Source organism: Rhinolophus ferrumequinum, chromosome 8, assembly GCF_004115265.2.
Source record: "Rhinolophus ferrumequinum isolate MPI-CBG mRhiFer1 chromosome 8, mRhiFer1_v1.p, whole genome shotgun sequence".
In the NCBI taxonomy this organism is placed as follows: Eukaryota; Metazoa; Chordata; class Mammalia; order Chiroptera; family Rhinolophidae; genus Rhinolophus; species Rhinolophus ferrumequinum.
Window position 1 is genome coordinate 1,582,558 of NC_046291.1, and position 13,325 is coordinate 1,595,882.

Consider the following 13,325-nt stretch of genomic DNA (forward strand, 5'->3'; position numbering starts at 1 on the left):
TTTTGTGGATCGAATCTCAAATACTAGGTGTCGGTGAGGCGGCGTTTCCGCACTTCTGGTGTTAGACATCGAGCCTTGCCACGCCTGTGAGATCAGTAAGCACTGACGGGGAAGCCCGCAGGTGAGGGCCGTGCCCACCGGGGCGGGTGTGTGTGCCATGCCTGCCCATGCTGGGCTGGCCCCTGTGCTCTGGTCACTGTCACAGCCCAGCTGCCCAGGGCCTGCTTGTGGAGGAGTGCTGGCTGCACTGCTAGGGCGGGTCACACACCCAGGAGCGTTAGGAAGGCAGTGAGGGGACTGGTGAGGCAGGTGAGCGAGTGAGGCTGAGAGGGGACAGATGCTACAGAACAGGAAGTATCTGCGCCTTGTCTGAATCTTAGCATCTCTTGAAATAGTTCTGTTAAAAAAAAAAACTTCACTACGAGGAAAGAGACAGCTGATGCAGGAGGCCGTGCCCGTCTTCTGCCTTCAGGCCCCACGCGGTTCCTCCGTTCCCACTGCATCAGCCCCTCCCCTACCTGGATTTCCATCAAGTCCCAGACGCCACAGCATTTTCACATAAATGCTTCACTGTCACACTCAACAGAATGAATAGTATTTCCTAATATCTTATATCCAAACTATGTTCAATTTCTCCTGCTTGTCTTAAAAAATGCCTTTTTGCAGTTTGTTCAAAGCCAGATGCAGACATTGGGATTGGGGGCCATGTCTGAAACCTTTAACCTGGGGCAGCCTGCCCCCGGCACCCCCGTGAGGGAGCAGGGTCATCTCCTGGGGGTCTTGTCAGGAGATGAGCATAAGCTCCCAGGTCCTTCAGACACGCTCCTCTCCGCTTGTTTGCTATAACTGGTAGCTAGAGCTGGCCTTGACACTTTGCAGGGAGTCATACATGTGTCATACGTTAGCCGTGACGGTGCATCTGCCTAATTGTCCCGAAGCAAGTAGTGCTTAGGAGAAAAAGAACATTTCTTTCATTTTCATTTTCATTTTCTCTAATAAATACACATGAACTGTGTTGGAGAAGCCTCGGGAATTCACAGTACTTACCTTGTTAAAGTTTAATTTCTGTTAACGGGCAGACATAGCTTTATTATAGATCTTTGGTATTTTTAAATAACTTGCTGGGAGAGGAAGAGAAACATTTAATGGGTTGGGCTCGAGGCTATTAGCAGAAACCACCAAGGCAATGCCACTTGGTGGCCTGAGTTTCTGGAGTGGCCGTCAGTCGTTGTCCAACGGGTGCCTGTGTCAGCTGGGCCCAGGGCACTGCCGGGTGTGGCCTGTGAGGAAGGAGGGCCGGTGATGCCCAGAGGGATGTCAGCCAAGCTGGCGGAACGCGGAGAGGCTGGGTGGGGACAAGTCCTGCTCTGCGTGGGCTTTCAGCCCCTCTGGGGTATTCAGGCCAGGCGAAGGCCAGGTGAGGCGGGGGAGGTTGGCGAGAGTTTTGCTGACCTGATGGGCCCGTTCCACCTCTGAGCCCTGGCTCTTCAGTGTACTGAGCTCTTTCATAATTTAATGGAATAAGGGAGTCAAATTTCCAGTAAAATTGGCCCACAGGTCACTTAGGTTAGGTGCAGGGCAACGCGGGCTTCACGTTGACCTTGTGGGGAGGCCTGCTGGCCCCTGAATCCATAGATACCCCACGGATTCCACAGCACGTGAGGGGTTGTGCCCTCTAGGAGCTGGGGTGGGGGGAGCCTCCGCAGTGCCGCCCCCACCGTGAGCCGGAGGCCCGAGGCTGCCCTGCCGTGTTTGTCCAGGCGGCAGAAGAGCCTTCTTGCCCCCGAGTAGAGAACTTTGTAACTTCTGTCCGTCTCAGGAAGGCTAACCTACTTGCTGAAAACGTTTCACTGCGTTGACCTGACTGACAGTACACGGCAGCACCGCCGTCCCCACCGCAGGAAGGCGCCTGTCCTCCCTGAGCTGCCCTTGTTCACCGTCAGCCCTGGCGTTCATGCCGCTGGCATCCCCGGCATTGTTGCGAGGCCCCTTCACCTCACGGAGCCCCACGTGTCCCCAGACCTGCCTTGGCTGCAGCTTGGACAGGACAGAAGGGGCATGCACACCCCTGCCCCGGGCTCAGGACCCTCGTTCAGAACACGCTGTGTCACATCTGCTCCATCGCTGCCGCCCGTTGGCACAATGCCCAGCCCCGCGTCCAGGAGCCGGGGCCATCGCACCCTCCAGAATCTCCCGCTCGGCACAGACACGTGGGATGATAAGGGCCAGAGCAGGAGAGTGACATCCAAACTCAGACGCTGGAGCACAGACATTTCCTAGGGAGGAACTTGTTTCCTTTGCTTTTGTTCTAGCAAGTTCCCTACTAGATTTGAGTTCACAAGAGAGAGGAGGAGAAGAACAGGGAGGAAGGGGCAGGAATGCCGTCTTTCTTGCTGCTAAAAACCGTGCCCACCATTCGCCAGGCCTGGGGGTGCCCTGGAGATGCAGAATTCATTCTCACCCAGACCTTCACGCTGGCCCGCTGCTGCCCTGCCTCAGAGGTCCTGCTCCAGACAGTTGGGAAATGGCAGCTGTGAGCCCGGGGTCAGGCCCGGGAGCCGGCAGAGCTGGTGACTCCAGGGCCTGCAGCCGCCATGCCGGGGCGTTTGCAGCCTGCCTGCACCTGGCTTCCTGCCTTCTCCTTCGGACCCAGCCCCAGGCTGCCCTCCAGGAGCGGGGCCCCCACAGTAACTCCTGAGAGGTCGGCGGGGAGGCGCATAATGCTGCAGGCGTGGGCTGTCCGTGCGACTTTCTCCTGGAGAACACTGTGTGGCAAAGGGGAACGCCCACGTCTACCGGGGAGCCACCTGAGAGACTCGCCTCAGCCAGGAATCATGGTCAATGTCAGCGGTGCTGTGTCACATCCATAGTTTGTACCCTGGGCCTCATGTCATGAGAAGGGCATGTCACCTCCATGGCCTTCCTCCTGAAGACACCTAACCCCAAGCTAATCGTGAGAAAAACAGACAGACTCCAAGTGAGGGACATTCCAGAAAACCCTGACCAGTTCTCCTCAAAGTGGTAAGGCCGTCAAACACAGGGAAAGTTTGAGGAGCTGTCAGAGCCCAGAGGAGAGGAGCCTAAGATGTGTCACCTCCATGTCATGTAGGATCCTGGGACAGAAAAAGGACATTGGGGGAAACTGAGGAAACCTGAATACAGCATGGACTTCAGCCAGTAACTCAAATGTACCATGTAATGTAAGATGTAATCGTAGCAGAAGCAGAATATGTGAGAACTCTAGCTTCCTATAAATTACAACTGTGCTAAGTAAGGACTTTGTGTATAAAAAACAGAAGGAAGACTTTGAATCGTCACTGCTGCCAGCTCTTCTGTCACCGCGTGTGTGACCACTGGCTCCGCGAGGACTGTGAGGCGTGTGCACTGCTGTTCTCTGCAGCAGGTGACAGGCCATTCTGTCAGCCCGTTTCACTCACTACATCAAGCGGTGTCCACCGAGCACACTCGAGAGTATTAACGTGTGCAGTTCTTCCCTGTCGTGACAAAAGGTGAAGTGTGGTCTGTGTTGAAATGTGGGGCAAGGTCTGGACTCACAAGTAGGAGTGACTTGGGGCCCAGGGGGATGCCCGCACGTCTGTCTGAGCGGTCATCCTTTGCTCCAAAACTCACTGCAGCTGATCCACAAAGGTGGCTTATCCCAGGAATGCAAAGTGGGTTTCACGTGAGAAAAGGATTTCACCACGTTCCCAGATGGAAGGAGGAATTATGTACTCACAGGAACTGATACAGAAAAACTTAATAAAACCGAGCACGCATATGTGATTTAAAAATAGTCCCGGCGAACCAGGAATAGAAGGGACCTTCCTTAGCTACCAGAATCAGGCGAGGAAAAGAAGTAAAAGGCTCGATGTCTGGAAAGGAAGAAACACACTCGTGACTCGTAGGTGACGGACCGTGCATGTGTGACATGCGTGACATGCGGCAACTTAGGATAGGGGACTAGAATGAACGGCCTACAAAACCAGTGTCTGAAAAGGAACTGTGTTTCCATATACTGGCAGACTCAAATCTAAATCTAAAATACCAGTTACAAATTTTACTTAAAACATCAAATACCTAGCACCTCTGCAAGTTCTTTACGCTCGGAATTCTCCAGTGTTTCTGAGAGAAATGAAATGAAGTGATAGTCCATGTACGCCGGTCGGCGGATGTCACCTCGTTAAGATTCTCTCCCCCCAGACTGTACAGACGATGCACTTCCAGTAAGCGTTTGGTTTTTCTTTTTTTGGTGGAGCTTGTCAAGCTGAGTCTAATAACATTTATGTGATGGGGTAAAGGACCAATGTGGCCCCAGGAAACCCTGAAGAAGACAGTGAGGACTCTTGCCTTGCTGGCTGTTAAGAATCATTGTCCTGTTATGGCAGCGTGACTATTGCACAACTATAAATAAATGGGCCAACAGGACGAAGATTTGGCTTGTCACAGAACTAGTGGTGCTGATCAGGAGTGAAAGTCACACTTCTTAATACTGGATGGGACATTTGGCTCTTCTCATGAAAAGAACAGAAAAACAAGCCCTACCTCATGCCACACACAAAAATCAATCCCAGAGAGATGAGAGACACATAAAGGAAGGACCACAAGACTTTTAGGTGACAATGTGGTGAAAACCTCATTTGCAACCTCCAGGTAGGGAAAAGTTTCTTAAACCTGACATAAAAAGACATAAGCTTTGAAAGAAAGATTGATACATGTGACCTTAAAGAAAGAGAAGTCATAGTCTTGGAAATGATATCTACAATATGTGATTAACAGGATTCAAAGTCAGAATTTTTTAAAGAATTCCCCTGAAGCAATAAGAAAAAGACGACCCAGTTTAAAGGAAAAAAGGACAGAAGACTTGAATTCAGAAGCCAATAAACACGTGCATAGCTGGTTGGTGTTTCTGTCATCCCGCAGTTAGACGCAGAGGCTCCCTTTCTTGCCCACCAGGGTAGGAGTGGGCCGCGTGCGGGGCACGGGGTGTCATTTCCCCCAATTTCTCTCCCCCGCATAGGCCACTTGTGTGTGTTTCTCATGCACTGTCTTTATTGGCCCATGAAACACAGTGTTCTTGTTGGCTGTTCAGTGCAGACGCTCTGTAATTAGGTGGCGATTACGTGCATCGAGGAGGGTGGGGCCTTTTTAGTCAGTGTCGCAAGTTCTTGCTTTTCTTTTTTGTCCTATGGATCCCGTGGCCGTTGTCACAGAAATTGCTTTGGTGCCCACATTATGCAAGTCCCCGCCCGTTGGCTGTGCCTGGTCTGGTCTGAGCGCCCTGGGAGGGGTCGGTGGCTCAGTTGGCCCTGGGTGGGCAGCGGTCGGGTCTGCACAGTGCAGCTGGGGCTGGGCCTCCCTCAACCTGTGTCTCTGGTAGCTGCCTGCCTTTTCCAGCGGGTTCCATAGAAGACCCTGGGAACTATTTTTCTGTTTTCTAGTTTGGAAACTTGGACCTGAAAAGTGAAAAGTGAAGGAGGGCATTTGAATTATAACTGGGACGTACTTTGATTTTTTTTCTATCCTCTTTTCTTTTCTCTCTCTCTCTCTCTCTCTCTCCCTCTCTCTGGTGTTGTCTTGTTTCCCTGCTTTCTTCGCTCTCTTTCTTAATCCCAAGTAGAGCAAATCCCTAGGGCTGGGGAAGCCGGCGGCATTTGTGACTGAAGCCATAGGGTGAGTGTACAAGACTTGGTGAGTGACCTTTTACCCCAGGCCCAGTTCAGGCTTGTGCCTGGTCTAGTTGAGACAGAGCTGGGTTCTGGGGGTGCCAACTGCACAACCATGGGACATTACTTAGCCCTGCCGGGCCCTTTCTACAAATGTGAAGGAGGGGAGCCAGCCAGGTGAGGTGAAAGCTGGGTTCCCAAGGCTGTGATCCCTGTTAGATCTGTCACTGCATGTCCTACAAGGTGGAATTCCAAAAGCCAGCCGTGCCCCGCAGGGACGCTGCATTACAGCAAACTGTTCATTTTAGGTGAGTTCTTAGGTCTTGAAACAGACTCTGCTGACCATTTCTTTGCGAGCGTGATTCGGTCCGCTGCAGTGGCATGTGTGACCGTGTCTCTGTGTACCTCTGCTCAGTCACACTGTGAAGGGAGTCAGGACACGCGTGCTCCCAACTTCTCGTCTTCCGCATGTGTGCTAATCAAGACGCGGCCGGGGATGACAAGTAGCGCTGTCCCATCCCGCAGGTTTTCAGAGGTAGGCTCGCAGATGGAGGCAGGTAGGGAAGAAGCCTGCCTGCAGCGGGCGGCGCGCGGCCCGGGGGACGGTGCTGCTTTACCTCCTTGCTTGTTGGATGTGTAGGTTCCCCCCACTGTTCCTTCCCGTCGGAGAAATGTCCGCCGAGGAGATAAAGGTGGGAAGCGTGCTTCTCGTACCCCTCTCGCTTCAGCTCACTCTGCAGCGGGGTGTCTGCAACAATAGAGTGTTAAGAGGAGAGTAGTGGGCTGAGGGACACACCGTCCTCATGGGCCTGTCCCGTGTCCCCCATGGCTGTGTTCCCGCCGTTTGTCATTTCTTCCTGGAGAAGGGTGTCCTTCACGTCACAGCCACCTGGGCTCTCAACTGTCCCCTCAGCCCTCGTAGCTCCCGCTCCTTCCAATGCGGCCTCTGTCGCTCTGGGTCCCAGGGCTCTGTCCAGCTGCGGGCTGCATCCAGAGCCTCGCGGCAGGCGCTCTGCGGAGTGCGCACGTCTTCCTGTGATTCAATTTGAATCCTCCAGAGGCTGGAGGAGGCTCTACATGCCTCTGCTCCCGGTGGCCCGAGCCTGGGTCTTTGCCCTGTGATGTCGGGGTCTCCAGCACATGCCTGGGGTCGCGGTCTGGGCACCTGGCCAGGGAGCGGCACCCGGGAGAAGAGCTGGGAGACACGGCCCTCGTCTGAACGCCCTTCTCTGTGCTCCTCTCCCCGTGCCCAGGCTGGTGCTGTTCAGAGAGGCCTCCTCTGTTAGGGTGAGGCCTGCCCGTCGCCGGTCTCTCAGCTGCCTCTGTGAAAACACCTGTTTTTTGGCCTTTGTCACCCTCCTTCGTGATGAGGCTAGAGTCCACTTAAGGCGTCCTGGAGAGTGAGTGTCTGTGGAGGCGCTTTTGGCAGTATTTCCAGCTGTCGCTGGCTCAAGCTGCCTGCCCACCATCTGCTGCCAGTGTCGGGTGACAGGCCACTCTGTGGTGCCTGTGTGTTTAGAGACCTCGCTGGTGTTTGTGGGTGGCTTCGCACGGGGCTCCTTTCTCGAGAGGTGGGCGCTTGACAGTAACCTTATGCCAGAACACTTTCCCTCCGCTCCCTCTAAGTGTGACCGTGTCAGGGTCGGGGTGTGACTACAGGTTGTCCCATGTCAGCTGGGCCTGGCCTGTACACCGACCACAAGGAGTCCCCTCACGGAACCAGCAGGATGCGTTCGGCTTCAGGTTCCCATGTGGAATCCATCATGCTCGTGTCAAATGGCCCAGTTTTCTGATGAGCCGACCAGTTCATACATATGATTCATTTCTCTCTGATGCCTCAGTAAGATGTACCCCAGGCCATGGCCCAGAGATGTCCTGGAGGAGCCAAGACCCAGCTAGGCCACCCAGAGATTGAAAACACATGGGCGGTGTCTTTCATTACACCCTGGAGTGATGGCATGCAGACTTCATGCAGCTTCCAGCTCAGCGTGTTTACAGGGCCGTGCTGTTATGCATCCTTCATTCTCGTGGCGTTGGAGTATTTAGACCTTCAGGCCTCAGGGCAGAGTCAGTCCCAGCGGAGAAAAGGTCTGCCCAGGAACTGGGGTGCTGGGCCCTGCTGCCCATGACCGCCTGGAAGCTGCAGTTTCCTTATTCATAAGATTAGGACGTGGGGCTGGCTCCCGGATTTGTTAAGTGTCTCTGGTTCTAGAGGCTTCTCTCAGATGGGAGCTCAGGGTGGGCCCTGACGAGATGCGTTGGGGGGAGGTCAGCTTGGGGCCGCGTGCTGGATGGGGGGAGGCAGACGGAGCCTGGGCCTCCTCGGCCAGCTGCAGAGCCCCGGCACACCTGCCGCCGGACACCTGTAGCTCCTTTGGCATTTCCAAGACACCTTAAGCTGCTTCAAAAAGTGTTCACAGTGGGATTCGATGTCAAAATACTGACCTATATGTGTCCCTGAATTTTTCAGTGTTAAAAATGAGTCACTGCGTTGGTACATGAAGTGGGTTTCACTTAACTCTCAGGAGGAAGGTTTGAGATGCATGTCCTGTGCTCTCTCGGTCTCAGGTGCAGTGACGTGCCTGTGGCCTTGGGTTTCCAGCCAGTGTTCAGGCCATTTCAGGGTGGCCGCGTTCCTGGAGCACAGCCCGCGGTGCCAGCAGTTGGGACAGTTGTGGGCTGGTGTCCACTGCTGGGGCACAGCACCGGTCTCTCCAGTCCTCCTGACTCAGGGAGTGCGGCTGGCGACACCCCCAAAGTGCCTCCTCCTTGTAACTTCTGACACGTTCCAGTTGCCCGAGCTGGGGAGGGTGCTGCTGTGGGAGAGGAGATGCAGGCCCCAGCGGGCACAGCCAGGGCAGCGCCGTCCTTTGTGTGGGCACGATGGCGGGCACCCCGGGAGCCTCCTGGGTGGTCTCACATCTCAAGAGCAGGCGTTCGGATCTCCCTGGGACCACTGTTCTGTCCTTGGATGTCGCTCATCTCCAAAGTCAGCAGGGGTTGCGTAACAGAATCTGAGGGCTGCGTGAGGTGTTGCCCACTTTGGATAAAAAGTGCAGCTTCGTTCCAGCTTCCGTGGACCTGGTGTTTGGGTCACGGGGGGGACGCCGGCCTGAGGCTCAGGCTGCTGGCTGCTCCGTGACACCAGTGCGTGCCCTTAGATCAGTAACAGGATGCCTTCACGTCAGCATGTCCAGTGCCGCCTCCTACAGGCCGTTCTACACCACGTGTCGGAGCTAATTTTAACGGAAAGTGTGATTCCTGGAAGTTTTGCCAGAGTTTTCTTTTGTTCCTATCTGAGGGAATATGGGAAATGTCAGGCAGTCTCCATGCAGCCCACTGCAGACTTGGGTGGTGGCCGGGTTCCAGGTCCGTCTTCGCCTGAGACTGAATACATGGAAATAGTTCCAAGTACAGTCAGAGGGGCTTTAAAAGCAGCAATTCTGTACGTTGTAAGTACCTGGCCAGGTGTTTCTCAGAAGCATGTTTGTGTGTCTTCCTGCATTTCTTGCCAGGTGTGCCAGCACACCCACAGCTGTTTGCAACTGCCTCTGGAGCTGCGTCCCCAACACCCAGGCCGTTTGTCGAGGGGCTGTATCCCCGGCACCCAGGCCACTTGTCGGGGGGGCTGTATCCCCGGCACCCAGAGCGCTTGTCGTACCTGAGAGGAGGGGGCTTAGCTCTTTTGTTTTTGTGATCTTAGCGCTGCTGTGGAATTGCAGAAAAGCTGACTCCTGAGGAACGTAAGTAGGTGTAATGTGGCTGCTAAACAGAAGTGAGCCGAGACAGCCTGGGGGGCGGTTGGTGGCCACCACGTGGCATTTGGGGACTGTTTGGGTTAGTCTACAAAGGAACTTTTATTTTCTAGTTCAGCAAATAAAAATGACCTGGAATGAAAACCATCTCCTTTTAAAGTACGAGGACACCTGCGTTTACATAGTTAGTGAGGTGTTGCTCCGAGCAGATTCTGAACATAAAGTATTCTCATTGAAATGCGAGCAGTTTCTGAAGCCCAATGCTTTCTCTGTCCACAGATGGCCTTTCTGGCCGAGACCAGCCCGTGGAGCTGCTAAACCCTACCCGCGTGAACCACATGCCCGGCACGGGTAAGCCACACCCATCCCGGGGCGTCCCCCTCACCCAAGGCTGGGTGGAGGCCCCACTTCGTCAGGGAGCATGGAGAGGAGGGGTTGGGCTGCGTGCTGGCGGCCCCTTTTCTGGGGTAGAACAGGCCCCCCGTCCTGGGAATGCAGTGGGCGCTGGCTTGATGCTGTTCAGGTGGCACAGAGACGCACACCTTTCTGTCCGGGCCCGGGCGGGGCTGTGTCCAGTGTGCGCTGGAGCCGGGCGCCGGCTGCCAGGCAGCCCCAGGCCCACGGCGGGTGACACTGTCCACGGCCTGGCCCTCTCACGGGTAACCTGAGTGCACGTGACGGTCTCCTAATCACCTGTTGGTTCTTTAATGAACAGAAAAGCATTAACTGTGATTAGAAGTCTCTCATTCCATACACACCACTTCTAAATAGTACGCTTTAGAGAGCGCGTTCCAAGTCCTCAGGGCCGTGGAAAGTTCCCTTTCCTTTTCTGTACAGCACCTCCCTGTGCAGCGTCCTCCAGCATTCACACTCAGTATGGGGAATGGCTCTTCACAGGCCACTTGTCCTGACTGAGAAGAAAACGCGCTTCCCGAAGGCCTGGGGTGTGAGTGAACTGCTGTCACTTCCCCACGTGCATCGTTAAGCCGGCATGTGAGGGTGGCTCTGCTGGAGCCCTGCCTTCGCCATGTCCCGAAAGCCTCTGTCTCTGTGTTTGCTCCGTGGCCCCTCCTGGACCCAGGTTTCCTGGGGCCTGCTCTGCCCCTGCCTGCCTTCTCCGTCAGACCCACCTACCACCTGACGTTCCTGGGCCCCTAGGAAGGCAAAGCTCGAGACCAGGCTGGAGAGTCAAAGACGCTTCTTTCTTAACACAGTGATTCTCCGAGGTCTCCTGGCATTTCCAGGCAGTTGGTGCTGCTGTTTCTGCGCTGCTCCTACAGGGGCCTGCAGGGCGCTGGTCTCCTTCTGGCTCCTGCTCTCACACCTCTACCTCACCTTCCCACCCAGCAAGCAGTTTACTTAGTCCCCCAGGATCCCAGGGCAGGGCCTGGGGCGGGGGCAGGGCGGGGCCCTTTGAAGTAGCTGCTGAAGGTGCTGACTTTGACAGGGCAGGTTTTCACTGTCTTGTGGTCCCCTTGTCAGTGTAACTGGGCATTCTGAGACAACTTTCTGGCGTGCGCCCAGGTGTGGGGCTCAGGAAGGGACTTTGCAGATAGCTCAATAGACGTGTGTGAAGCAGAAGAGGGGGCTTCACCCGAGTTTCCTGGCTTGAGAAGCGCTTCCGGCTGCTGAGACCCACCACGGGACTCCCAGCCTAGTGTAGAGACAGATGGACACAGGGGACCTGGATTCCTGGTGACCCACTGGCTGTGTGACCTTAGGCAACTTACCCAATAGCTCAGCTTTGTTTTCTCAGTTCTCAGGGATAAGTACGGCTGTTGTGCAGGATTCTCATTAAGGTCAAACGTGTGTGTCTGATTTTTAGTTCCTGGCTCAGTGTCATCTCTTGAGGTCCCACTGACGGATGCTGATGACAGCGTCTGATGGAGCTGTGACTGTGCCCGTGCAGGGTCCCAGGACAGTCCCCGTGCTCCCTCACACCCTTTCTCTCCCTTTGGGGGGAGCTATCCCCTTGAGAGATGGGGCATTGGGGACGGTGCCCCATGAAACCAAAGGGAACCATTGACTTGCTGGCACCAGGTCCCTGTTGGCGGCGCGGGCTCGAGCGGTGCTCCTGCCGGGTTTCACTGTTGCTCGTTCGTATCCCTGGGGGTCTGTGTTTGCCCACGATGCCCAGCCAGTGCCCACGAACTGCCGCCACACGGTGGGTGGACAGCCCTGACCACGAAGCCAGCACTCTGAGGGGACCCGGAGGCTTTCGCAGTGAAGGGAGGTATTGAAAACCCCATGTCGGCTCATTCCAACCTGCGAAATACATTCCACGGAGAAATATTCATCTCACGTTATACAATAATTTGAAAATTAATACGAGAATTTCCTTAAAGGCACATTTTTATGAGATGAGGGTAGAAACGTTCTTAGATATATTTTTATGTCAATCCCAGTTTGCTCTTGTACATTCTCTAACAACTGAGTTTAATTTGAAGTTCCGCCTGACACTTGCTGGTATGAACACAAGCTGACACATATATTTTACACGTACGTGATTTGCAGGAATTTCTCCCCCACTCACCATGGGCACATGTCCCCTGAGCACACAGCCTGGACTCGGTAGGAAAGCGCCCAGATGGCCTCTCCACCGCTGGCCTTTCATGCGCGGCTCTTCCTGGTCGCGAATGGTGGCACAGTCAGCATAGTTTTCTTCTGCTGGTGGTTCTCTTTAAGTACAGTTCTTACAGTCTTACTTCAAATAGAAAAGCACCATTTATACCTTTTATTTCTGTGCCATCTTGAATTGAGGCGTTAGATAATTCATACAAGAAAAATGTCTCTTGTTAGAACCCTCTGAATCGTAGAAGGAAAAAGCCAAAATGCTGTTTCTTTTCGATGAATTCTGATTTTTTTCCTCCTTCTCCCTTAACTTCTTATATGTAAGCAAGCCTTCTTTTCCTGTTTCTCTTTCTCGTTGTTTAAGGATGTTTCATTTTAGCACCGCGGTGTCATGAAAGAGAGAACACAGATAAGCATTTGCCTGCACTAAGCACTAAGATACGCTTGTCTCCGTGCTATTACTTTATGGTAGCTTCCGGGTGTTGGAGACGTGGGATGGTGCAGTGTGGGCCAGGCTAGGCCCTTCCTCCCTCCCAGATCATCCTCTTCCTCCCCAGGCGGGGACCTGGGGCGCAGACCCGGGGGTCGGGCGAGTGTCCTGTGGAAGCCACGTCACCGGCTCGGAACTAGGTAGGGAGAGATGCTGGAGTTTGCGGACTTAGGTGAGATGCTCACCTAAGAGGGCAGACGTGTCGCGGGATCACGCACCCACCTGTGCCAAGCGCTAGATTACAGGGGCCTTGAAAAAAGTGAGTCATGCGTGTCGGAATCATTGTAAGTTTTTTGAAGGAACAGACTATTTTCCCTGATCTTAAAAGTAACTGATGTTTATTACAGGAAAGGAGACATTGTACCGAATGTGTTGGGTGTTGGTTTCCAGAACCTGAGCTCTCTCATTGCTCGGCAGTGTCGACCTGATGAGCGCAGGGGTGTGAGGGCAGGCCGTTGTGGCTGGAGCACAGTGGGGCGGCAGGACGAGAGTGAGGGCAGGAGGCACGTGTGGAGCTCCTACGTGCCGAGGTGGTGCCGAAGGCTTTCCGTGGGTCACGTGTTAACTGCACAGCTGCTACTGCAGCCCCCCCACCCCCACCCCGTACAGAAGGAGAGGGGTCCGAGGCACGGTCGCTTTCCTAGGGCCACCCAGCATATAAATCATGGGGTGAGGACCCGTTTCCACTCTCCAGGTGTGCCACTAGGGACAAAGACAGCCTCCGAATGTCGTGACCCTCTGCGCCCAGAGGGAGGTGGCGGCTGGTTTTAGGTTCCTCTCGTATGAGCTGCTGGCTCCGTTGTCCTCTATACAAGGTCCCCTGTTAACGTGCCTCCTGTGAGCGTT

At 54.4% G+C, this 13,325-nt stretch overlaps 1 protein-coding gene across 8 annotated transcripts in view; it reads left to right on the top strand.

The window, feature by feature from the left end:
* Nucleotides 1–13,325, top strand: part of HDAC4 (histone deacetylase 4) — a 273,484-nt gene that overhangs the window by 125,023 nt on the left and 135,136 nt on the right. For 5 of the 8 annotated variants that reach the window (XM_033112069.1, XM_033112072.1, XM_033112071.1 and 2 more), the window contains one exon: nucleotides 9,698–9,769. The exons of 1 other annotated variant lie outside the window; for it this stretch is intronic. In XM_033112069.1, coding sequence (XP_032967960.1) covers nucleotides 9,698–9,769 — 72 coding nt within the window. Of the gene's footprint in view, nucleotides 1–9,678; nucleotides 9,770–13,325 lie in introns of those variants that run through there. 2 more of the 8 variants (XM_033112070.1, XM_033112073.1) reach the window with 1 other exon arrangement.